Source organism: Cotesia typhae, unplaced genomic scaffold (genome assembly GCF_013202065.1).
Source record: "Cotesia typhae breed Kobodo isofemale line unplaced genomic scaffold, CoteBio_Ctyphae contig_5, whole genome shotgun sequence".
Classification (NCBI taxonomy): domain Eukaryota; kingdom Metazoa; phylum Arthropoda; class Insecta; order Hymenoptera; family Braconidae; genus Cotesia; species Cotesia typhae.
Window position 1 is genome coordinate 10011985 of NW_027423757.1, and position 24864 is coordinate 10036848.

General features: G+C 32.3%; 1 protein-coding gene and 2 long non-coding RNA genes across 6 annotated transcripts in view; 2 read left to right on the plus strand and 1 right to left on the minus strand.

The window, feature by feature from the left end:
* The window catches only part of LOC141530409 (SLIT-ROBO Rho GTPase-activating protein 1), a 35821-nt gene extending 12606 nt beyond the window's left edge, over window positions 1–23215 (minus strand). Inside the window, exon 1 of one of the 3 annotated variants that reach the window (XM_074247489.1) lies at window positions 23080–23215. In XM_074247489.1, the coding sequence (XP_074103590.1) occupies window positions 23080–23161 (82 nt within the window). In that variant the 5' untranslated portion in view covers window positions 23162–23215. Of the gene's footprint in view, window positions 1–5664; window positions 7129–11955; window positions 12559–23079 lie in introns of those variants that run through there. The other 2 variants (XM_074247490.1, XM_074247491.1) reach the window with 2 other exon arrangements.
* Window positions 15781–17083, plus strand: LOC141530412 (uncharacterized). Of its 2 annotated transcripts, none has more exons than XR_012479756.1 (3): window positions 15781–15826; window positions 16486–16663; window positions 16963–17083. It is a non-coding gene; the product is annotated as an uncharacterized LOC141530412 (long non-coding RNA). The 2 variants fall into 2 exon arrangements; XR_012479755.1 differs by lacking the exon at window positions 15781–15826 and adding an exon at window positions 16270–16394.
* Window positions 17290–24064, plus strand: LOC141530411 (uncharacterized). Its single transcript, XR_012479754.1, has 4 exons — window positions 17290–17437; window positions 17515–18117; window positions 23325–23586; window positions 23961–24064. It is a non-coding gene; the product is annotated as an uncharacterized LOC141530411 (long non-coding RNA).
* The last annotated feature ends 800 nt before the right edge of the window (window positions 24065–24864 follow it).

The window sequence follows — 24864 nt, forward strand, 5'->3', positions numbered from 1 at the left end:
CGCTTAGCTAACGGAATAATAATGCGCCGTCAGCCGGCATCAAAAGCAGCCGAATGGAAGTAGGGGCAACGAACTAAACGGGGAACGCCGTCTGCTGGACTACTGTCTCTTTACTACCTCATTTCATCCACCAGCAACAACTCTTTCTCTTTATCTGCTGGCTTATTATAGACAGACCCACATTGTACCGATTTTTGACTTCGATATGTGGGGTCTCTCCTCTTGTCTTTGGTTGTTCTGACTAAAGGGAACCTTTTGAGAAACCCATAACTTACTCTTCGCACCACCAATAACTTCAGAGTCTTCCCCGACCAATGTCTAATAATAAAACTCGATTCATCGCTTGTGGGTGCGGTCTTCCTTTTTACCCTGTTCAATTACAGTGTATTTTTTCGGTAGTAGGAAAATTATTATCGAGAAAACTAGAGGAAAAGGTTTTAAATTACTGAATCGGGATTGTAATTTATCAATGTCATTGGAACTTTTAGATATGATTAACGAACAAATAAATTATCTATTAAGTTTTTTCATCGTCATTTATATATAATAAAAGTGTATTTTTGATTTAAGTGGACTGTCAACTGAATTTCACAGCTATTTAATGAGTTTTATCAAATAAGAAATCAAATTATAGGGCTTATAAATGGAACTGAAAGTAACTGACATTTGACAGTTCTAAGGATTTTTTTAAAAAATAAATTTTACACGTGGAAGTTATAAAAAACTATGAATGCAATTTTTTTTATAAAATTTTTTTAAATAAATTAAAAAAATTTTTTTAATCACAAAACTAATTTTGAAGAATTTTATTATCTTGAATTAATCAGAAAAATTATTTCTGCTTGATTTGAATTGATTAAATTCTTCAAAATTTTGATTTTGCCTAAAATTTCTTCTCTTAAATTCAATTGATTTTTTATCATTATAAAAATAGAGTAGAGATGAAAATTCAGTAAAATTATTGACGTAAAAATTTTTAATTCTTCACTCTATTTTGTCAACAAAGGTGTTAAAAATGAACCATAACTTGTATCATCAATAGTAATGTTTAACAGCGATAAAATTTACTGAATTTCCAACTCGTTTTCTCCGCTTGTGCGTTCGTGCTCATTAAATAAAAAGTTTCGTAACACAGCATACGTTTTTATTAATTAATCTAACAACCCGTAAAGACAGAGTTAAAGTGCAGTATAATATAATATAATAAATGTATTATGTGTTATTTTTTACATTGTCCACCTCGGGTAATTAAATTTTTTATCTTCCACCACGTACATCATAGAACATTAAAATAATACGGGTGAAGCGAGCCGTGAGGTATTATATTGATGCTTGCCGCCCTCAAGTCGCCTCGCACATATGTGACGGGCTTAAAAATACATAAATATAATACCTACGTATTATATTCGTACATATATAAATTTAACGTCCCGGTCTTGCTCGACGGATGTAACTAAGCTGAGGTAAATATTGCCCGAAAATATATACATATACAGATATATTGTGTATTATATAAGATATACTTATGTACAAGGTACGGGGTTGGTGGCTAAAAGTGCTCACGTGATGTATACCAACGTGAACGAAGGAGAATATGGATGTACAAGGAGAGAAAAGGGTCGCAGTTATGTATATACATAAAGTATATAGACTTTTATCCAGAACAACGATGAAAAACTTTTGGTATGGCTCCGATCGCAGAATAGGAGCTTCAAACAACTCTCGTTATTTTGCTGTTCGGTGGGATTCCACGTGGAAATCACTTATGCTTTTTTTTTATTTCGCCACCCTCGTATCGGCACCATCGAACCCTTGTTACGTGTTCCGGCACACGCATTCACTCAAACGTCGACGGCGGCACAGTACTTTACTTTTTTACCAGTTGTTTGCTCTCTTTATACACCCACACAGTCTGGAGAATAAAGCCAAAGAAAAATGTGTCATCCACTCCTTCTTATTGTTATTATTATTATCATCATCATCATCTTCATATTTTTCTCTTCTTAATCTTTTTGTCAGGCTCTCAAGACTTGCTGTAATTACGTCCGCTCGCGAGATCTCAAAGACTGCACGAAATAGTACAATTAGATCCTCTTCATTTTGCCTTTGTTTTACTTTTCGAGGTTCTTTTTGCCTGAAGCGTAAGACCCGCAGGATTAATCTGTTCTCGTTTCTGATATTAATAAAAATTGAGTTATTTAGTTTCGTAGAATACTTTAATATTGAGAGGATAAGCTCAGTTAATAGTTGAAAATTATATTTTGATACGTTACACGGATAAAAATTCATAATTTAATAATTTTTTTGTCTGATTGATTTTTTAATTTGAAGAATTAAAAGATTCTTTTTTTTTTAATTAATTTTTTCGAGTGTTGTTTACTGAAAAATAATAAAATTTTTTCGTATTTTTTTATACACAGAAAAAATAATATTTTAAAAATTAATTTGATTTAATAATAAATTATAATAACATTTTTTTTTTGCTCAAATAAATTTTATTTGATTCAAAAATTTTTCTGTTTATGTAGCGTAAATTTTAATAATTAAATGCGCCAAAAAATTAGTGTTAAAATTGAAATTTCAGAATATAATTTTTACAAACTTTGTAACAAATTTAATTAAAAACTGTAAAAATTAATATTAGAAAAAACATTTTTTAAAACTTCAATTTTTCCAATTTTTTTGCTCAAAGCATCTAACTATTAAAATTTACATCATAAAAGTTTTAAACTGATTATTTTTACCATAAAAATTTTAAAACATGAATATCATGCTCATTCTTTTTAAAAGTAGTTCTTTAAAAGACATATTTCATAGGCTGGTCATCCCGATAGTCATGTGCCGGCCAGATGTTGGTATATGTGCACAATTTATTTTATTTTAGCCGGTAAAGCGCTATCCATTTCATTTCACTTCATTAAACTCTCGAAATAAAAGTTTATTGTCGAGGAATTTAACCGTACAATCGACATTATCGCATATATTTCTTTTAGCAGACGAAATAAAGAACCAACGAGCCAGAGCAAGAGCATAACCCGGTATCGATTTCCTTTTCTTTATGTGGCATGCTGGCGCTCGTCGACGACAACAACCAACTGAACGAACCCATGATTCATCAAGTGAGCTTACGGTTAACTTAAGAGTTTTACCAGAAAATAAGTAAAGCAGCCAGCAGACAGCCGTCCAAGTCACCCTTTGCTCTTGACTCGCACTTAATCCGGGTAATAACGGCTGAATTCTGTCCGAAACTTTTTGACAACACACAAAACTCAGTTGAGATTACCGCAGCTTTGTTCTGCCGACTTTTAGTTTTCATTTTTTAATCTTCGCAATGAATAAATAACCATCATTGACTAACTATTATTATCCTGGAAGGACAATGAAACGAAAACAGAAAGTCCATACTGTACAATGTACAATAATGCGGCATAATGTTTGACCAGATAACAGCACAAAAGGATGAAAAGTACTCTTCTGCACTGAAAGAAAATAATACTTCATAAAAAAAATTTTTGTTCATTCGAAAACAAAATTATTTTTTTAATGTTTTAAATTATTCTGGTCCCGTAATTAGTAAAATTAATTATCATGCTCCGAGGACAGTGAATATTAATTATGTTTTTTTAGAAATAAAATCGGCAAAACATATTATCTGCGATAAATTTTGTTTGAAAATAGTAACGTGTTTCGTTCAAGACAAAAATTCTTAAATCAATTATTTTTCTCTCCCAAAAGTTCAATTTTTTTTATCTTCTCCAAAAGTTTCAATTTTTTCTTGTCCACAAGTTTCATTACCTTGATTTGATTCGTGAATTTCTTAAAAGTAAAATTGAAATTTGAAAGAGAATGTTTTTCTTAAATCAAATATTTTTTTTTCTGCATACTGTACCCAGAAAAAGCATTAAATCAAATGATTGGCAATTTAAAGTATTGTAAACTAAAACGTGTTGTTTTGTTATGTGTAATAGTGTTCTGGTTGCTCTCATTGTCATTCGGTGCTTGACAATTTGCAATTCCAACTGCCGGTTTGATTACGATCTTACGTGATTCATCACTCTGTTCTTTCTACACAACATCTCAGCCGTCTTGTGTACAACACATATCCAGCATAGAAGTTATCCTATCTAAGCTTATAAACCAGTGTGTTCACCAATGAGATGCTCTTGGTATTGCTCTGCAAATGCCATATTCATGATTTTTTATCCATCTACTCTTGTACTTTTTATTTCTTCATCGTCTTCGTCTCACACCATATTCCAGCGTATGATAGTTTCAGTCTATAGACGCCCTGCCCAGAAGAAATATCTACAACATAATAAGAATTATACGATTTTATCGGGCCGCATATGCCGGCGAGTCTCTTCTTCTCTCAGCAAGATTCAGATACTCAGCCCTTCTGTTAGTTTGTCCATCCCTCTTCTTCACCTTTTTCGGATCCTATATCTACGATCCGGCATCCACCACATAAAATCTTGATAATCCGTCCAGACGATCGGTTAGCTCTACGCTTCGTAAACAGTCTGAGAGTTTGTTGATGATGGGGAACATGGATGTGTATAATAACTACCGAAAAAGAAACGCTTTGAAAGTATAATCTCACGTTTCCGTGTATTCCATTCAAACGAAATCGTGGAACTCTTCAGGAGAGTTAATGTAACATATATAGAAAAATATACACTCACTCATATAATATTTATGTTTGTATATATTGTATATAGGCAGGGACATATATGTCTTCTTTTATCGCAGTAGCGGACGCCAATGAAAAGGAATAAAATAAGAATAACTAAAAATAAACATTAAGTCTTATTGATTGCATAAAAATACTATTATTTAATTTCCTTGTTTCATTTCTTCATTTTTTTCATATTTGTTGTTAATATTTGGAAGAAATTGGTCTGATAAATTTTTATTTAATAAATTTCAGGAGATAAAACCGGAAATTGTGTTATTGAGTAAAAATGATTAATTTTAATATTTATAACGATTATTTCTTTATATTTAAATACTTCACACAGGAAGAAATGATTACCGAGAAGTTACCGAGAATATAATTATCAAATAATATTATTTTTCATAGCAATGTAAACTAATTAACTCTTATTATTTAAATCTTTACAATTAAAATGCATACGTAGTAAATACAAATTCGAATGTTAATAAGTAACATTTACTTTCTTTTATACAACTCCTATCTCAAGGTTAATTATTAGAATGTATAATTTAAATAATTTAATTTTTTAAACTATTATAAAATAGAAGAGATTGTTTTTTTAAAAAATAATAAATTTTACCAGATATTTAAAATTACCCAAAAAAATTCAACAATATATTATTTCTTCAACAATTCATTATTCGCTTCATTTATTCCATATTTATTTGATACTACTATAATGATATTTGTCATCATTATTATTTTTTTTTACAACCCACCAATTTCCTTAGCAATTGTGTAACTTTAACAAAAATCATAATTATGCCAGCATAAAAATATTCCATGGCTCAGTGAATACAAATTGGACGTCGACAAAAATAATTACAATAACAACGATATTAACAATACATCCAATAAATATACAGATATATACTTAAATATTTATATATATATATATATATATATATATATATATATATATATATATATATTTTTTAAATATATTATACCTTTAGTCCAAGCCTCCCTTTCTTGTCTACCGGATGACAGTTTAAACATCTCTTGTTGTCTTGGCTAATCTTTGTTTCCAATCACGATCCACGTTGTACATTCGTACATATATACTCGTCCTCTATCTTCTTTATATTACTTACCAAACTAATCACACTGGAAGTCACTGACTACACCAACGAGTTCCTGTCTACTCGTTTGTCTTATTCTCACAAAATAAACACTTTAAATTGTTTTATAAAGCTTATATACAATATACAACATATGTGCTGTATAATATTTTCCCTTCGCCTTTACCTTGGACTTATACACTTTATATTACTTGAGTTCCCAGTTAATAAAAGTTCTTTGCTTCACTTTCATCATTTAATTCAACGGCACAATATATTTAATCTCTATTGACAGAAATATCGCTTAAAATTTGTCGTTTAACTTTAAACTAACGTCTTATATTACGCTGTTACATTACTTCACCCGACGTAGCTTCTTTGCCAATTTCTCGGGACCTCGTCTTTCGCTATATTACGATCTACGTCGCATTTTCGTCTCACAATTTGCACAAATTATATATATTATTAAAATTAATAAATTATAAATTAAAATAAACTCTGAACAATAGATCCAACTCTTAATCTTTCAAATAAATTAAAAAAATTACAAAATCATCGAATAAAAAATAAAAAGAAATTAAAAACATAACTTTCGATAAATAACTCTGTTCAATTTATATTTTATTAGCCGCTGCCCGGTGGACTGTTAACGCTAAATAACTAAAGTTTATACGAAAGATACCTCAACACACTCGTTATTTGCGATATATATTAAATTATTTTCCATTCTCCACCTGTGCGCAGCAATATACACTTAAAAAATAAAAAATACAGTGTTATTTACTCTTTACACTGGGTCGTTACACGTTACACTGTTATGTTGTACGTTTACTTGCTGTCCAATATAATATTATATGTATTTGCACTTACTCACACTCGCTCATTGTCAGATATAGAATATGGATGCATATTGCGGTTTAACATTCAACACTCTACTCACGGTTTGCGAGAAAGGAGATTAACAAGCCTAGAGAACATTGAGAAAGACGTAAACGCTCTTTTATCTAAGAAGATCATTCACGTTTCGAACATTAAGAGATTTAATATTGACGGGCACTAAATCTCTGGATCGGTATTCGGTATTTAGTATTTACTTTTATAATTTTACAGTTACTTTACAATTTATTGTTTAATAAATTAATATTATTATTATTATTGAAGTAATTAAAATATGATGAGCTGAATGGATGTATTATTATATATTTTGATTTATTCGCGGAAATCGAATAGAAGCAAACGACTTGACTTGCAAGAGTTGACTGACGTTTAAGAATAAGAGGCAACACAAGAGGCCGTTCCTCGATGAGAATTAACCGCAATTACCGGACTAAAATGTGTATACACAGCTACTTACATACTCTTAGTGTGTACATTTATATTTAACGTGTAGTATTTGTTGTGAGTGTAATATCGGTGTGTACACATGTCGAGTTCGGGTGAACTAATGTAATGTTAATGTATGAGCCAGAGAAAGATAATATGAGGAAAGAAAGACGGAGAAAGATATAATACTTTTGTAGATAGATACATATATGTATATATGTAATAATAATATGTAAGCTAATGGAGTAATGTATGTGAGGAGATTTAAAATTTGCGACGAATAAAGTACAAGGCTCTAAAAGCGTTCAACTCGATTGAGAAATAGTGAACGACCGACTAGACTTAGACAGATAAATTTTTTTTAAGATAGTAGACCTAAACTTGTAACTTGTTATAAATTTATGGAGACACGATACGGTTCATGAGCAGAGGTTTAAAATAAACTTGGAAATGTATGGTAATAAATTTTGGTTTTAAAGAAAAAAACCCCGCTTGATTTTCTTGGGAAATTCTTTTTTTTTAGTATTAGACTCCTGGAGTGAAGAAATAAATATAGTGTTACAGACTACAGTTAAATTTTTATTGACTGCCGGGCTATGCTAAACCTCAATGAAAGTTTTCAATGAACAAAAAGAAAATTTATATTATGTAAATAGTTGGAGTAGAGTTGCTGAGCTGATGTTTATTGAGGAAAGTTAACTAAACCCAAACAATTTAATAGCTCAGTGAATTCACAAAGACGCGTTTGAGTGTTTATTATATATATATATATATATATATATATATATATATATATATATATATATATATATATATATATATATATATATATATATTGTATTATTTATTTAACGTTCGGGTATTTTGTAACTTTCAGGTACTGGGTATCAAAGGGACTAATCAGTTTACTATACTGGAATTAATCACTCTCGCATCGGTTATTATAACAGTAATTAGAGGCGATAACAAAGGGCTCAGATTATTTAATTTTGAATTGAAGAGTATAATACTTATTAAGGGAAATTTGAAAGTGCGATCATGCAAAAAGTATTTGTTATTTAGTTATTAGATTTCTTGGTAATTTTAGTGTTTTCTTTTTTTACAATCGACGTCAGATATAATATTCTTAAGTTCTCAGAAATTGTTTATTTTTTTTTTTTTTTTTTTTTTTATTAATTTATTTCTTAATGAAATAGAAAATCAATTTTTTTTTAGAAGACATCTGTCTTAAAAAGTCTAAATTTTAATCAAACTTAAAAGGAGTGTAAAAATAAAAATGACTTTTTTTTTGTTTTCTAACGAATTTTCAAAGGGGCTTGTTAAACTTCCTCTTTTCTGACTTTGAAATTAATAAAGATAAATATAACTGTTTAGAGAAGATATAAAAATACAATAGTATAAAAATGATAGTAGCAGTAGTGGCAATAAATAATAATTACTATCATATCACTGTAATAACATTGAAACGACTGTTAGTACATAAATTTTATTTTTTAAATTTCAATAGCTTCAAATTAAAATATTTTTACCAAATTTAAAAAAGTAAAAATAAATTTTTAAAGAAAGTGAAGCTGTCATAAATGAAAAATAAGAATATTAACCCGTTGAAATTCATCATTATATTTATACAATCCAGATAATATATCACCGGTTATTTATCAAATTAGTTTCTTTCTCCAAACTCCAAAAGCCCTTTGCTTAAAAAGTTTTTTTTTTTTGGGCACATTAAATGTAAAGTATTTGTGTATTTTTAGCTTAAAGCAAATATATGTGACCTTGTTCTCAACGGACAGAATTGATGGCTTAAGTGAGACAAATAAATGTAATGGCTTAATGGGAAGTTAAAATGAGGTGTGAGGCGTCATCGATGATTGAATAATAAAAATAATAATTCAACGGCTACTTATCTGATTACTCGAAACTTAAAACACAATGGAATAGATATATTTATGCGGGCACGTCTAGTCATTGATATTAATCGATGTTGTATGATTAAAAGTTTTCGTTTAGTTATACAACATATATAATATTATATATTACCATTACCGGTTCATGCTCAACTTCCATTCTGTTTCTATCATATTAAGTTGATAGCTGTCGGATGGGAACAGGCGCGAGAATTTTCATCGGATCGATACGACTCACTGGATATTATGCCGGAGACGATCGGCAGATTTTAGATTCATCACAGAGATAGATAGAGATATATTATACATTATACATGATGCGTTTATATAGGAGGAGTAATTGGTGATTGTGGCGCACCTAAATAATGTACTGTACAATGAAATGTGCAGTGTATATAGAGGACGAGAATTAAACGCAGCTGATGAGAAGAGAAGAGTGTAATAAAGTTAGTTATAGATATGCGAAATGCAAAGCCATGTACTTGTATACTGTCTGGTAACTAGCTGCACCATCAGTATAAATAGACGTACAAATATTGCAATTGCACCCGATAATAATAAATAAACCGAGTGGAGGAGACAAGAGAAAAGGGAGGGCGTCAGATTGATATGCACCAGCATTTCTCGATCAACTTCCTTCCTGTTTGAATAATCAAGAGCAGAGTACAGCAGGGAAAAAAGCTTTTTAACAACGTACACTCTTTACTACTTGTTTTGCGGACGCATTGCATCTATATTATATATATATATATATATATATATATATATATATATATATATATATATATATATATATATATATATATATTAGACCGATATAATATCACACGATACCACGCCTTTGGCGACTCTCGCGGCGCGAACCCCGGCTCGCTAAATTAATTCGATTGTGCCGGATCGATCTGCCGTACAGAGAGCAGTGTCGAGTGTAGAGTAGAGTGAGAGCGAAAGAATAAAAATAAAAATAAAAATAAAATAAAATCCCCCAGTCGAGAGAGTAGAGAGAAAATACTTGTCATGGTGGGCAAAAAAGTCGCCAATTTATTCTACACAAATTATACAGCCTGCACTTTCGTCTCGGGTATATATAATTAAACCAATTAAAAAAAGTAAATAAATTAAAGACCTGCGAAATTCATTCATCCTTGATATATAATGCTATACTGTAATTCATTCTATATTAAATGTTTAAATATTAATTTATGGATATAATAGTTTTTTCCATTTAATCTACGAGCTTCCATCCCATTTCATGTTTGCCAGAAACGAAAGTAACTATTAATCACGATAAACTTTATATGTTATCGGCTTTCGGACTCATCGAATTTTCCCTTGGATGAAATAACGGTACAACAAAATCCCGCTCGTTATTTCAGGCTTCCAGAGACTGATCGAATATCACTGGGTCTACAATTTTTAGTGCTACAACGTTTACTGTCGACTAACTCATCAGCTTCTCCGTAGATATTGGATTGTTCAATATTTGATTTCAATTTAACAGGCGATAAGCTGTTTCCGCACCATCCAATTTCTCTGAGAAAACTGCGGGAAAATTTACAAAAGTTAAAAAAATCGGATTAAATTACTAAACTAAGATTAGTATTTTAAAACATTATTGAAACTATGAATTGTCTTTGACAGTATTATAAAAGTGACTTGACCCTGCTGTGATTCTAACCCAGACCCTTCAAACACAGTCAATATATTGTTCCTCTATTGTCTTGTGGATGTATAGCATTAATTATTTCATTAACAGTACATAGTATTCTCTGTTCTAAAATAGGTAAATTTTAGCCACCAGTTTCTCTCCCTGCAGCCTTCAATTTCTATCACGCGGTGTCTATCAATGTCATTAACATTAATAACTAATTTACAGAACATTTCAAACACAATTACCCGGCTTTATAAAGATCAACGTTAATGCAATATTACCTAACAGCTAATGACATTCATTACCCCGACAATTATTTACAATAATCTAATTAACTATCTCCTGACACTACAATGAAGAAAAAAAAAAAAAAAAAAAAAAAAAAAAGCTTTTCACGGTAAAGTGCTCACATGATGACCAGCTAAGTGAATTTAGTAACTCAAACCCACGCATTACGTCTTACAAAAACATAAACACTATTTCACCTATATTATTAGAGTAAATATAAACACAGTAATCGTGAAATTATAGTTAACAATCCAATATACAAAATATAATAATAATTACAACAGTAAATAGTAAATGTGTCAAGTACATAAAATAGCCGTAAACTAATTAAATAAAAAATTTAAACTATCATTCCTTTATCTAAAAGTAACTTTCTAATAAATAACTACCTATTAGAGTTATCAAAAAAAATATCTCCTCGATATTTTCTCATCAAACCCTCTACTAGCTGTTGACTCATCCATACACACGTCTAACTCTTTACTCACATTTATATTTACATCAACACTCACATCCATACACATGTGTGTGTATATGTGTGTTTAAATGAACATATATACAAACGTTCAATTTACAGCTTCCTGCGTTTAATACATCGCGCATCGTACAGAGTTTCACTCCCAACACGCGACTAATATAAGTAAAGCCTTCGTACCTTATGCCCCATGCTTGGTTCTTGATAAACACGATCGAAACCGGCGAAAGATTCTTACTCTATATTGGTTTCCATTATATTATATACATTATACATTACCAAAGCTTACAACTCTTGTTATTATATTGAATTGCTTTTTCCGTCTTTATTGCAACCGCGGAACATATCAAAGCAAAGAGAAATCCATCACCCGACAGATGTTTCCTTAATTGCTGAGCAAAACATCATTTCTAAAGTAATAGTTAATTGAATAAATGTTTACGCATTAACATAAACATAAATATCAACATCAACATCAACATCTATTGAAATTGTATAAAATTAAATGGTAAATGGTAATGTTAATTATAAACTACCTGGAAATACATCTTTGGTCTCTGGACTTGACGGATGGATCCATCCGTTTCTCTGCTGGATAATGCACTGGAACATGGTGATTCGATGACACAAACACGAGTTTAATAATTAACTCCGTTAACAAACTTCAAATCAGCACTATTCGTTGGTAATTTAATAAAATAATCTTATTTAATTATATTATTACTGATGGAGATGAGTGTCTCTAGCAGGAACACACTAGTCACATGTTCGCGGCAAGGTCAAGCGGAATAGATATGGAATGAAAGAGGGAAGTAACGAGGATTCTCTACTTGGGTAATCTTGGTCGTTCAAGTGTCTATTCGCCGGTCATCGGGTCATCTTCAACACTTTTATTTCCACGCCATCAGTAACGAGCCCGCGATTAATGGACGTCTGTAGAAAGTTAATCATTCCCCGATATAAAAATTTTTATTATTATTTCCGACTTCCAATGAGAAATTTTTGGCTCCTCGCACTTTGGAATTCTATAAACTCACAGTGTATAGGTTTTAATTCAAACAATGTTATTAATACATCAAACGATGATATGAGATGTGATGAATAAGGCTCGTATAATGTATGAGCGTAAGACACGTTGAATTAGTCGACGTACGGTTCTGTACGTTCTCAGCTCCTTACTCCTTACTCTTAGGGTGTGAACGGGCTGCTGCCTCGGCCGGCTGGGATCGAACTAGATGGCTGGCTGGTCGCCAAGCAACCAGATCTACCATCTCTCTTCTCCAAACTCCGGGGTTCTTTGTTCAGCAACAGCAGCAGCACCAGCATCAACGCTCAACTCCATACCACGAGTAGCAGCAGCTCAACGTCTCTCTACACTGGTGTGTTCCATTCGCTTCCCTCGGATGCTGCGCCGATGCTCCTACTCTTCTCTTCCGGATTATAAACTCACTACTAGAATAAAAATAAGTGGGAGTAAGTATAAGCTTCTCTGCTCCTATCCAATTCTCTACTCTCCTCTGTATCTATTAGGGTGGGTCAAAAAAATCGAATAATTTATTTTTGATTTTATACTCTGAAAAATAGGTTCGTAGACACCTAAAAAGAATTCTCTCCAAGTATAAGCTCTTAATTATAACGGGAAGGTCCTCCGCTTTGCGGGTTTCTATTTTTTTCGAATAATCAGATAAAAAAATTTATATCTCGCTTCCAACTGCTTGGAAAAATATTCCGTGGCATAGATTTTGTGAGAAATTGAATGCTTTACAAAAAAGGTCTCTTATGACTTTTTCAAAAACTCAACCGATTAAAAGATATTCATAGTTGAAGTTTGGCTATTTTAAGGAAAATATTCGTTTTTATTATGAATTTTATAAGTCGATGAAAAAAATTATTTCGGATTGCGGAACTCATGATTTTGTAGGAAATTTACTGCTCTACAAAAATGGTCTCTTATGATTTTTTGATTAAGTGAAGCCGTTACGAGATATTCATCGTCAAACATTAACGAATATCAATATTTCCAGTTTTTGATCAATAATTCGATAAATTTTAATTTAAACTATGAGTTTCAGGAAAATTTACATAAATTTGAGTTTCGATCGATAAAGAAATGTTATAATAAGTTAGATAAAGAATTATTGGAATTATCATTGATTTTCCTTGGAGAAATGCCTCAAGAAAAGATTTCTTTCAAACGTCCTGGTGCTGTTCATCATGCTAGATGGATGGCTAAGGCCATTTATAGTTTGAAAATGTATCTATTCAGAGATGAATTCAAACTCTCTCAGAAAGAATTGCATGGTCTTCGTCATTTCTGTATTTTTATAGTCACATTGTATTTAAAAGCTTGGTTTTCATCAACTTCTGCAACAACTGCTGCTTATCATGACTTGCAGTTTATGAAAAATTTATTGAGTACAAACATATCAATCCTTTGATTTCTTCAGCTACGTGTGAAAAAATGATTTCGCACTTATGGTATTTGAGCGATGAACTTGCCATTTTATCACTGTTTGACGATGGCGTTCCATTAGAAGTAAAAAAAAGTATTGTTGAAGCTGTTAATACTCGTGAAGGTACAGATTCTAAAGCTAAAAGATTTGTAATTGCTAAAAAGATTTGAATTCATTGGCGCAGAGAACTCTGAGTGACTTTGTGTCTAAAAAGTCATTAAATCTTTTCAAAATCTTCGATCTACCGTATGACTTTCTTGATGTCGATGTTGAATTATGGCCTACTAATGAGAGTTATCTCGAAAATAAAGAATACTTTCAACAACTAAAAGTTGTCAATGATTCAGCAGAGCGAGCTGTTGCATTAGTCAGTGAATATAATCAATGCTTGACAAAAATGAAGAACAATTCCAGTACTTATTACAAGTTGTCAAAGAACATCAAAAACATTCCCAAATTGTAATAAAAGAAATTATTTATAGTAATAGCGTACTGTTATGTTAAAAATATAGACAATTATATTGCAATTGATAATTCAATAAAAAATTTATCTATAAAAAAGTTAAATACTGGTTGTTTCTCACTTGATTCAATACTTTTCATATTAAATTTGACAAAGAAATATGTCATTCACTTCAAATTAAACTAATCATTGGCTATATGTCGAAAAAATGCTCTAATTTCTTGTTTTAATGCAATCAAACAAGCTCAAGACTGAAAACAATATTAAAAAAATTGTTTATAACATTTCTTTATCGATCGAAACTCAAATTTATGTAAATTTTCCTGAAACTCATAGTTTAAATTAAAATTTATCGAATTATTGATCAAAAACTGGAAATATTGATATTCGTTAATGTTTGACGATGAATATCTCGTAACGGCTTCACTTAATCAAAAATCATAAGAGACCATTTTTGTAGAGCAGTAAATTTCCTACAAAATCATGAGTTCCGCAATCCGAAATAATTTTTTTCATCGACTTATAAAATTCATAATAAAAACGAATATTTTCCTTAAAATAGCCAAACTTCAACTATGAATATCTTTTAATCGGTTGAGTTTTTGAAAAAGTCATAAGAGACCTTTTTGTAAAGCATTCAATTTCTCACAAAATCTATGCCACGGAATATTTTTCCAAGCAGTTGGAAGCGAGATATAAATTTTTTTATCTGATTATTCGAAAAAAATAGAAACCCGCAAAGCGGAGGACCTTCCCGTTATAATTAAGAGCTTATACTTGGAGAGAATTCTTTTTAGGTGTCTACGAACCTATTTTTCAGAGTATAAAGTCAAAAATAAATTATTCGATTTTTTTGACCCACCCTAGTATCTATATCAGTTCTCGATTCTCCACCAGCACAAGATTATCCACAAATAAAACCCACTATGGGATTTTACCCTGATAACACTTGACGAATTGAGAATTATCAGGAATGTTTGTTCAGGCTGATGTTTTAAGCTTCAGGCTCTTTATCCAAACTTTTTATGCACTTCCGTACCACTAATAATGATAATCTCATTATTACACTTATATTGTGTAAATTAGATTATGAAAAATCATCTATGAAGAACGCACAACCTCGGGAAAGAGGCTTCTGAACCCAACTGACCGACCAGCAGAGAACTAAATAAAACCAACTCCCCTTTACTTTGGTTCAGTATAGTTTCAGTATTATATATATACAGATATAGATACATATATGTGGGAAGTAAGAAGGGGTCATAAAGAGAGAAGGACGATACGATTTATTAACGGAGGGATCACCGGGGAGACCCCAGGAGGAAGAGATACTGATAACCCGATGGTAGGATTCTGAGAGAGATAACAAAAGTTGTTGAAGAAGGTGCACGCGATTTGCAGGCAAACGACCGCCACCACGGGGGTGTTGTAGCCTGTACAGGACTCGAGGAGAAGGGAGAGGACAATGCGATGCTTTTTGCAAGGAGAAAGGTATATATGGAGGTAAACCGACAGGTAGAGCAAGAGGGGAATCAATGCTGTACTGATATAACTATATTTAGTCGCTTCATTTTCTCTCCTATGGATTTTATGAACGTCTCGCTCCTATTCTTGGCTCTTGCTCTTGCTAGCGTAGATATAGATATATATTATGCAGAGGTTCAACCCTCCGAGCGTGACCGTGACTGTGACTCTAGAGCGCACACGTGAAAAACCGAGTCAGTGAGGACGAAATCACCAACATACACACCTCCATGTGGATAACATGGGACAGGAGTTTAGTGTTATGTTGGCTCTTATCCACTCCTAGCTCTACGCAACTGTGGGCACTGTATCTAGGCATTACTTGTGTGGTGGATGATGCTTACTCACAAGATGGATGCCCGTGTTTTTGTTTGGATACGCAACTGCGTGTGTGTGTGTGTGTGTTTGTGTGCAAACGTTGCCACGCCATTGAATCACTGGCTGTCACGCAACCCTCGGCCTTTGGCTTTCATTTGGCTCGTCACTAATTTCGTCAACCAGCTCAGCTGTGTAACAACTTTATTTCCATACCACTGTATTAACAAATTCTCTTCTCTGCTTGCTCATTTGCTCTTTAGTTCTAGATCCATTTCTGATCTATGTTCTATATATAATTACAATTACAGATATCTGTAAAACCTTATAAATGTTGATTAGTCCTGGCTGGGATAAGCAAACAGTAATTGTATGTCCAATTCGTCTATATCGAATTTCATTACTTACTATCATGAAGGGACGAACAGTCCTTGAGCTATTTTCAACGACACTGTTTGACAAGTTATTTATTAGGATCGTGATAATGAGGTAATTTTTTGTTAGTATTCTTCGTTGAACTTATTAGCTCTGCGTGACTGCTAAAATACACTGATGGTTAATGAGTTTTGGAGCTATAAACATTTTTCAGGATCAAAATTCGGTTGAGTCAGTTTTTTGCATATTCTTCATTTTTTTGAAAGCTTCTTTCTTCTTGAATAATTCATAGAATTCAGTTTACAAAACTCACTAGCTGTACAGTTAAATAGTTCCAGAACAAATCGATAGGTTCCAATTTTCATCACAATTCACTTATATTACAATTTTGAATATTTCTTCTTTTTTTGCAGTTTGTCAAAAAAATTTTTAAATTGGTCAGTATTGACATACAGTAGAAATAAACTGTAGAAATGATGAACATGTTGATTGATTTATACGAGGGGTACCAAGCTACTGAATATGCAAAGTGAGTAATGATTATGGGTATGGTGACGACTCAGGGGAGCGCTTTTGATCCTTTATAGAATACCAGTGATGAAATAGGCTCAGGTAAGAGTAGAGGAGACAGTATGAATATTGGCGATGCTCAGATGCGCTATGAACACTGTAATCGAGCGTGGGATTGCCATGTAGATGCAGACCCGCTATACAGTATTGGCTGAACTAAACAGCATTTTTAAATCCCAAAGGAATATACCAGTCTGGAGAATAACTGGGTGGATACCTGATGTGCCTTTATGGAAAATTGGATGCAAGTCCTTGGCAGTTTCTTCAGTTACTGTTTATTCATGTCCTCAAGCCAAATGAAAAGTTAAGTAAACGTGGGTACGCATATTTCTTTTAAATTTAAAGATTATTTTCAAGTATCTAAAATAAATTATTTATAGGCTTATTTTCCATAGGTTTATCTAGACTTTCTATTTTTATGTTTCTCGACTTTTCTGTGTGGTGAGAAAGTCCAGAATCTTGAGTCAATGGGACATACAATGGGGGTGAGTCGCTAAGAGCAACGAGATAAAAGATGAGTCAAGTTGTCGTCTGGAAGCGCGCACTCTCGGGGTTTGTTACATATATAGTTCAGTCACAGATATGGATATTTATATATTTACATATACATTTATGTAGATAGACAAAACTTACACAGATTTTTATTTTTTCTGTTTACTAACACAACTCTGTCACCCAAAATGAAAGAGCGCGAGTGACTGCTATTTCCGGCACGGAATTTCCGGACGCCCTCGCTTGCCTCTGAGGCTCCGTTTTCTTCTTCTTCTTCTTCTTCTTCTTCTTCTTACAGTTCAAATTATTATTCATCTTCCTTACACATAATATAATATTTAACTTGTTCTTCTTCTTCGGCGTATGCTTCTTCTATTCAGCGCCTTTATACTGACACAACGCTAACGAGTGTACATAGGCAAAGATAACTGTGAGTCAGCTACCTCAAGAGAAATAATTACGAAAACGAGAAAAAAGAGCACAGTCGAGGGAAAATTTCAACCAAGGTATAATAACAATTTTTTCTTTTTTTTTAAATATTTGCTTTAGTTTGTTTTTCATCCTATTCGTGAGAAAGTGGCGCTCGGTTTTTATATATAATTGTATCATCTGCCATGCGTTTTAATTAGTAACGCGATGCCTTTGAGATCAATTACATACATCAGAGTCATGTGAATCTCACGCTTATTTTTTTTTCTCATCTACCGCATCTGATAATAACAATAATAATTATTAATAATGTTACCATTGCTTTCAGAGTGAGATAAAATAAATAGTAATAATAATATTAATAGTATATCTTAATTCAATAAAATTCTCTATTTAATATATGAGAACATTTTCTCGTAAATCAAACAATTTCTTCCTCTAATTCAAGCAAAGTTCAGAGTTGGGAGTTCGTTGACGCCTAGACTCAACGCAAAGGGAGTCTTAGATACCGCCAGTGTAATTGGAGCGAGTCGATAATCGCTATTGTTTAGTTCCACTCTCTTTGTTCTCTTGCGATCGAAAATAAATAAAAAAAATAATAAACCGGGAGTGGAATTGATCTTAAGACAAAAAGTACCAGAGCCTAAAAAAAAAATAAAAATATTTTTTTAACTTGAAATAAACACTCGATTTTTACAGCGTTACCTGACTTTCGCTATCGTTAAACTTTATTACGGCTTTTAGAGATGACATTACAACACATTCTATACCATTCTCTCACGTTCTAGGACAATGATCTTATTAACGAAGAGTCGAGAGCTCCTGAGCACGTGTGTTCATGACATACGTGTGGTAAGTTTCATGTGTGTGTGGATGTAAGGTGAGAGAATGTGCACGTGGCCAAGTGTCAGGTATAAGGACAGTTGTAAGCCTCCTCGACCCATACCCACACCACTGGGCATTGAAGGTCCAGTCCAATTCTCTATCAAATCCTCTCTATTATTCTTGGACAGATATAGGTATATAGAAAGGTACAGAGAAATGAAGATAGCTGTTTCCATCGTAACGACTAAAAAGGACCAAGTCGAAGAGGCAACCACGCGGAATCTTTTATTCTCTCCCTCAGGCTCTAAACGAACTGTAAACCGAGAATAAACTTTAGCAAAAGGAAAATTATATGAAACAACAATAAAAGTGGTAAGTTTAACTAAAATTAAAAGAACATTTTCTCAAGCTGTTTGTGTAATCATCAAAAGAAATTCTTAAGAACACCAGGAGGGTAAAAACGATAAGCTTATCGGCGTGTGTCGGCGTATTTTAATCGTCAAAGGGAAGTTAAGTTAAAACTTAAGGATGATAATACAAGACAATGTGATATCAGTTTGTCGGTATAAAGTCATGAATATATGTAGAATATTGTAGAATACTATGGATAGAAAGAAGAAGAAGAAGAAGAAAAAATAACGTTAAGTTAAGTAAAGAGGAAAGAGGAAGTGTAAGTAATAAAGAAAGTATTTCTATTCTCCTGACTTAAGAGAGGCGGAGTTGCGCTGGTTAGGTTTTTGCGATAACTCCCCACGAAGAATTTAAGTATTAAGGATAAGAGGAACGAGAATTTATCACATACATACACACTGTTTAACCGGTGAAATATACGCAGTATATATATGAAGAGACAAGCTATAAGGGGAATATTGAACGCATATACACCCGAAAGTATGTATAGTACAGAGGAAGAGAATAAAGGAGGGATTTTAGTTTATTGGCGATTTTACGAGCGTCCAAGGAGCTCCGATATTGCTAGAAATGGAGAAACTACGTATAGGAGCGTGTGAGCAATGGGAAAGACCAAGTAGATTACTAAATCTATTGGGGTTTGAATTCGTAGGAGAATATGAAGAAATATTTATGTTCTTCTACGATATCTTAAGCTTGGATTCTAATATATATTTATTCGACTGGATAATCAAGAATTTGGTCCTAAGAAATGAAGGAATGAAGAAATAATTATGGAGTAAACTGCTTTTCTGTCTACTAATAGATATTCGGCGACATTGCTATGTTTTACACGATCGATAGGATCCATGCGTTGATTCTCCCTCATAAACTCGATCTTACCTTTTGTATGACGCCATAAAGCACCGAGCAGGCGCAACTTCCTCCGTATAATAACACCAGTATCATATGATATAATTCTGGCGTGTATCAATGTACATACGTTGTTTGTATGATAATGTAAGCTGCGATAACTACCGGAAGAATGTTAAACGTTATCCAAAACCACAATGTATCAACAATTTATATTAATATTAAATAAACTTATATGACCTACTGGCTGGTTGGTTTATTTTATCTGTATATGTATTTCAGATTATTATTATTGCAATGATAATTCAAACTCTCAGCGATGCGAAGTTGATTTAATAGTTTTTAGCATAACTTTTGATGTATTATAAATTATGAGCGTCGTTAAAATTTTCAACATGAGGTCAATGACCCGAGAGCAATAAAAAGAAACATTGTGGCCCCCCCGGTGGGGGATTCACGTACGGTGTCGATTCCTCTGCTCTACAAACTTTAAGTATAATAAAATTAAGTGTTTTATAAATAATTACACGTAAATTGTTATTATTGTTCCATCGAAAGTGTAAATGGGGCGCTGAGTGAATATACTTTGAATAAATAAAGATTGCGTAAAGCGTCTAGACATGTTAATATTAGGATTCAGAATATGATACATTGTGGTAGTAAATGGGGAGTTAATTTACCCAAAGACGCGATCTTAAAATGATTAAATCACCCTTACGAGCTGGTAACACAACTACAAGAAGTTGGTAAGCCCCAGATCATTCCAATTACACTAGGTACACGCCTTCGTACATTGTAATAACGACATTAACACCCCGGGGTCCTCCTCTCGAGGCCGGGTTAAATTGCCGTCAAGGGTTCTTGCCTGCAACCCCGAGAGAGCGACCGCATCATCTTGCTATTGCTGTGATGCTCGGTGGCTGCTGTTAGCTTATAGTAATAGCGGATTCAAATTGTCCTGAGACTCACAACTACACGGTGAGTGGTTCTCGTCGACCACCGGGCCAATTACTTTACCGCCATGAATATCTCAAGGCTGTAATGTTCTTCCATGCGTAACCTTTGTCTCTCGTATCCTCTCTCTTACATTGCTATCCGTGTTTCTCAGCTCTTACTCTGCTCGACATGATGCATTAACGCCGTGCCGGCATTCCATCTCAGATACACCCGTTGAAATTTTATACATATTCAATACCGTATAGAGTGTAGCAGCTTCAAGTACACTTCGATATACGAGTGCTCTATAACTTATACGTATTATCGACTCGTACAGCTTGAATTCTGCTGCTGGTAGATATTTTTTTTTAAATACATTTCTAATAATAATAACAATAATAAAATATAAGCGTATACTTTATCTCTTTATATATTATACACGATATTACGTTTCTTCACACTTGTTACTTAGTATTCCGGGTTGACTTGTGACTTCTCTTCTCTTATCCTCCTGATCAAAGGATTATGTATATTCTATTCGTTATATTATTGTACTCTCTCAACTTCTCAGTCTCTGTCTTTTTCCTCTTATTGTACTGATGATGTGCAACGCATTCGTTATTTTATGGCGCGGATTTCTATTTTTAGGAACGAGAATCGAGAATACCCGAGACGGGTGATAGGAAGAAACACATTTTTCGAGGCCTCAGGCCAAGTTCATGACTGCTGAGATCTTTACTCGTTGCTTCTCGTTCAATATTCATGTACATAAAATATTTACCAACACCGGCACGTGTTACCAGTGTAATAATCACCTAAAAAAAATTTATATATTTATTATGTATATCCAGATATAAATATAAATATTCCTGGTGATTAAATGTATTGATCGGTCTGGATAAATGAATACGAGATAAATGAATAATAAAATTTAACTTACATTGAGCGAGACAGTTGCTGTCAGTTATCTTGGCACATCTGAATATCCACTAGGAAAAACGACCAATGAATATTTAATTCAACCAGCAGACTTTCACTTCAGGGACTTACTTTTTTTTTTTTTCATCTATATATACCTGGAGCCTGGATCCCTTTTGATTTTGATTTCATCACATCACCATTTAATAGTTATTAGTGCTTTAACATCTGCTGATATTATTTTTTGTTTTTATATAACATGGGTATCTCCATTAAAAAGTCACAGAAAAAAAATTTTTAAAACCAAATATATATATTTATATGAGATCGCTAAAGGCATGAATCTTTGGTAACTTGCCAGTATCTTAAATGACCCTCGACAAATAAATTGCACCTGCTATTTTTCTACCAATAGCATTTTATTTAACTTGGCGCTTTACACATATACTTTTATATCCCAGATATGGAAGCAGACTTTATGAATAAAAATTAAATAATATCCATAATTTAAAAAGTATATACGGATAATATAAATTATATTTATATCATAAAACTTTTTAAAATATTTAATATTTTAAATAAAATGCATGTAGACTTTATATTTACAAAGAAGAAAACAAGTTTCATGTTATACATTATAAATTAATAATTACTTTATAAAAATAAATGACTTATGGTGTTGTTAGAGCATACGCTGATATATATACTTTATTTTAATCAATGAAAACGTTGAATGACGAGAAAAAAGCAAATGTTAAAAATATTCCCACGTGATACACAACATAATAATAACAAGACAAGTGGAGTCAGTTTATATCGTATATAATATTAATAAAACACTCACAGGACAATCCAGCGCGAATAAATACATAGACTCGAGGGGGATATATCGCCGTAATCATGGGTAATTTTTTATACTCTACATAATTTAATGTAGATTGACCCACCGAATACAAAATTGACATAATGTCTCTAATGCACGCAATCATTTTAATGACTAGTAAATAAAATAATAAATAATAAATCTAAATCATAATCACAATAATAAATATTTATAATAGCAACATTAATAATGAAAAAAAAAAAGAAAAACTCACTGTTAAAGACGAGTAATTTCCTGGTGGATCCAAGTCTCTTTATCGGAGATTTAACTCCGTCAGTCTCGTGTTCTTCATCCATTCTGTTTGTTTGTTATTGTTCTGTTGTATTGCTGCTATCCAGCGGCGCGTCCAGTTGACAAGATAGCAATGAGTTAACTTTTATATGTACTCACCCTCGCACAACACTTTATTTATTTATGTGTATGATAAATAAATATTTATCTTATTTTATTTCACTTCAGTACATTTCTCGTCGCATTTTCTCGAGCACTTCTCTACGCAAGAAGAAAGAACCGGTTTTCAAGCACATCGGAATCCGTTTTAAAATCAATGATGATTGGCACGATTAACGCCGTTGAATCAGTTCTCTTGTACGTATACAAAACAGAAAAATATTATTATATAGAACTTGGTAAAATTTAAATAAACTTTAACTCCTGGCCGTGATCGTGCCTCTGTCCGAACCTCGATTCAATTCCTGAAAAGTAAATAAAGAGAGTTATGGTAAGCGAATTGCATTTGCTTCATTATTAATAACACTGAAGTTGACAGATATTAAAAATTTTTTTAGAATTTTATAACAATTAAAATAATACTGAAGTTAGCGGTCAGCTGTTAACTTAAAAATTTTTTTTAACTAATTAATTACAATAAAAAAATTGATTCTCAAAATTTTCACTTGTAATTTTTATTAATTTTCACATGTGAAACTTTTTAATTAATTTTTTTTTTAATAATTTAATTGTTATAAAATTCCAAAAAAATTTTAATATGTCAACTTCAGTGTTATCATTATTATTATTATTAATATTATAATTAGTGTAATGTAATTTAAAAAATAATATATTTACTTGTTTGTTTGTGTATGAACATAATAGCTCACGCGAAAACTGTAACAGCGCGCGCGAAAGGACTAGCTCTGTGGGGGCACATGATGATCCAACTGCAGGCTGCACTGAAGACGCAACAATCAACATTCACTCAACGGTTAGATGTGTTACGTGTGTTGCAATATGTGTTAGTATATGTACTATTTTTTTTTTTATAGTTAAGGGTATCAAAATAATTTACAGCAGCTACCAAGACGGTGACCGAGTCGCGGAATAAAGTGGAGTGCCAGTGAAAGAGACCACCGCTAGTTCTAAGGTCTCACTGATGCTAGCCGGAGGTCGGAGAGGGAGAAACACAAAGATATTCTTGGAGCCCAAGCGTGGTTATATTAAACATTGGGGGGCCCGCCGCCATTCGCGTCCTTCGAGTTGCCTAGCAACTTTGCTCCCCGTTGTTTTTTCTTTCCACCCAGAAATCTAACTCGCTGCGACATCTTGCGGGTCGTTGCGGTTTTTTCAGCTAATGTGAATATTATCGATTGAATAAAAAATATAATTTTATTAATATCTTTAAATAATCGATACTTACTTTTATTTATTCACTATTATTTTTATATTTTTTATGAAAAGTAAGTTAGCCGCCATTTAAAAATTTTAATAATTTATTTTATTAAAAAAATTACTTAAAAAAAAATTTTTTTTTTTAAATTTGACATGTAGAAAATTTTTAAAATTACACATGCAATTTTTTAAAAATATTTTTTTTGTTATAATTTAATAAATGAAAAAAAAAAAAATCAAAAAATTAAGAACGTTGGCTAACTTCAGTCTTGTATATTTTTTTTAGCGGTAAATTTTGAAAATCTCTTCAAAATTTTCTGACAAAAAAGTTTAAAGTTTAAAATGACAGACAAGAATTGTTTTTGTCTTTAAATTGATTTTAATTAGATCA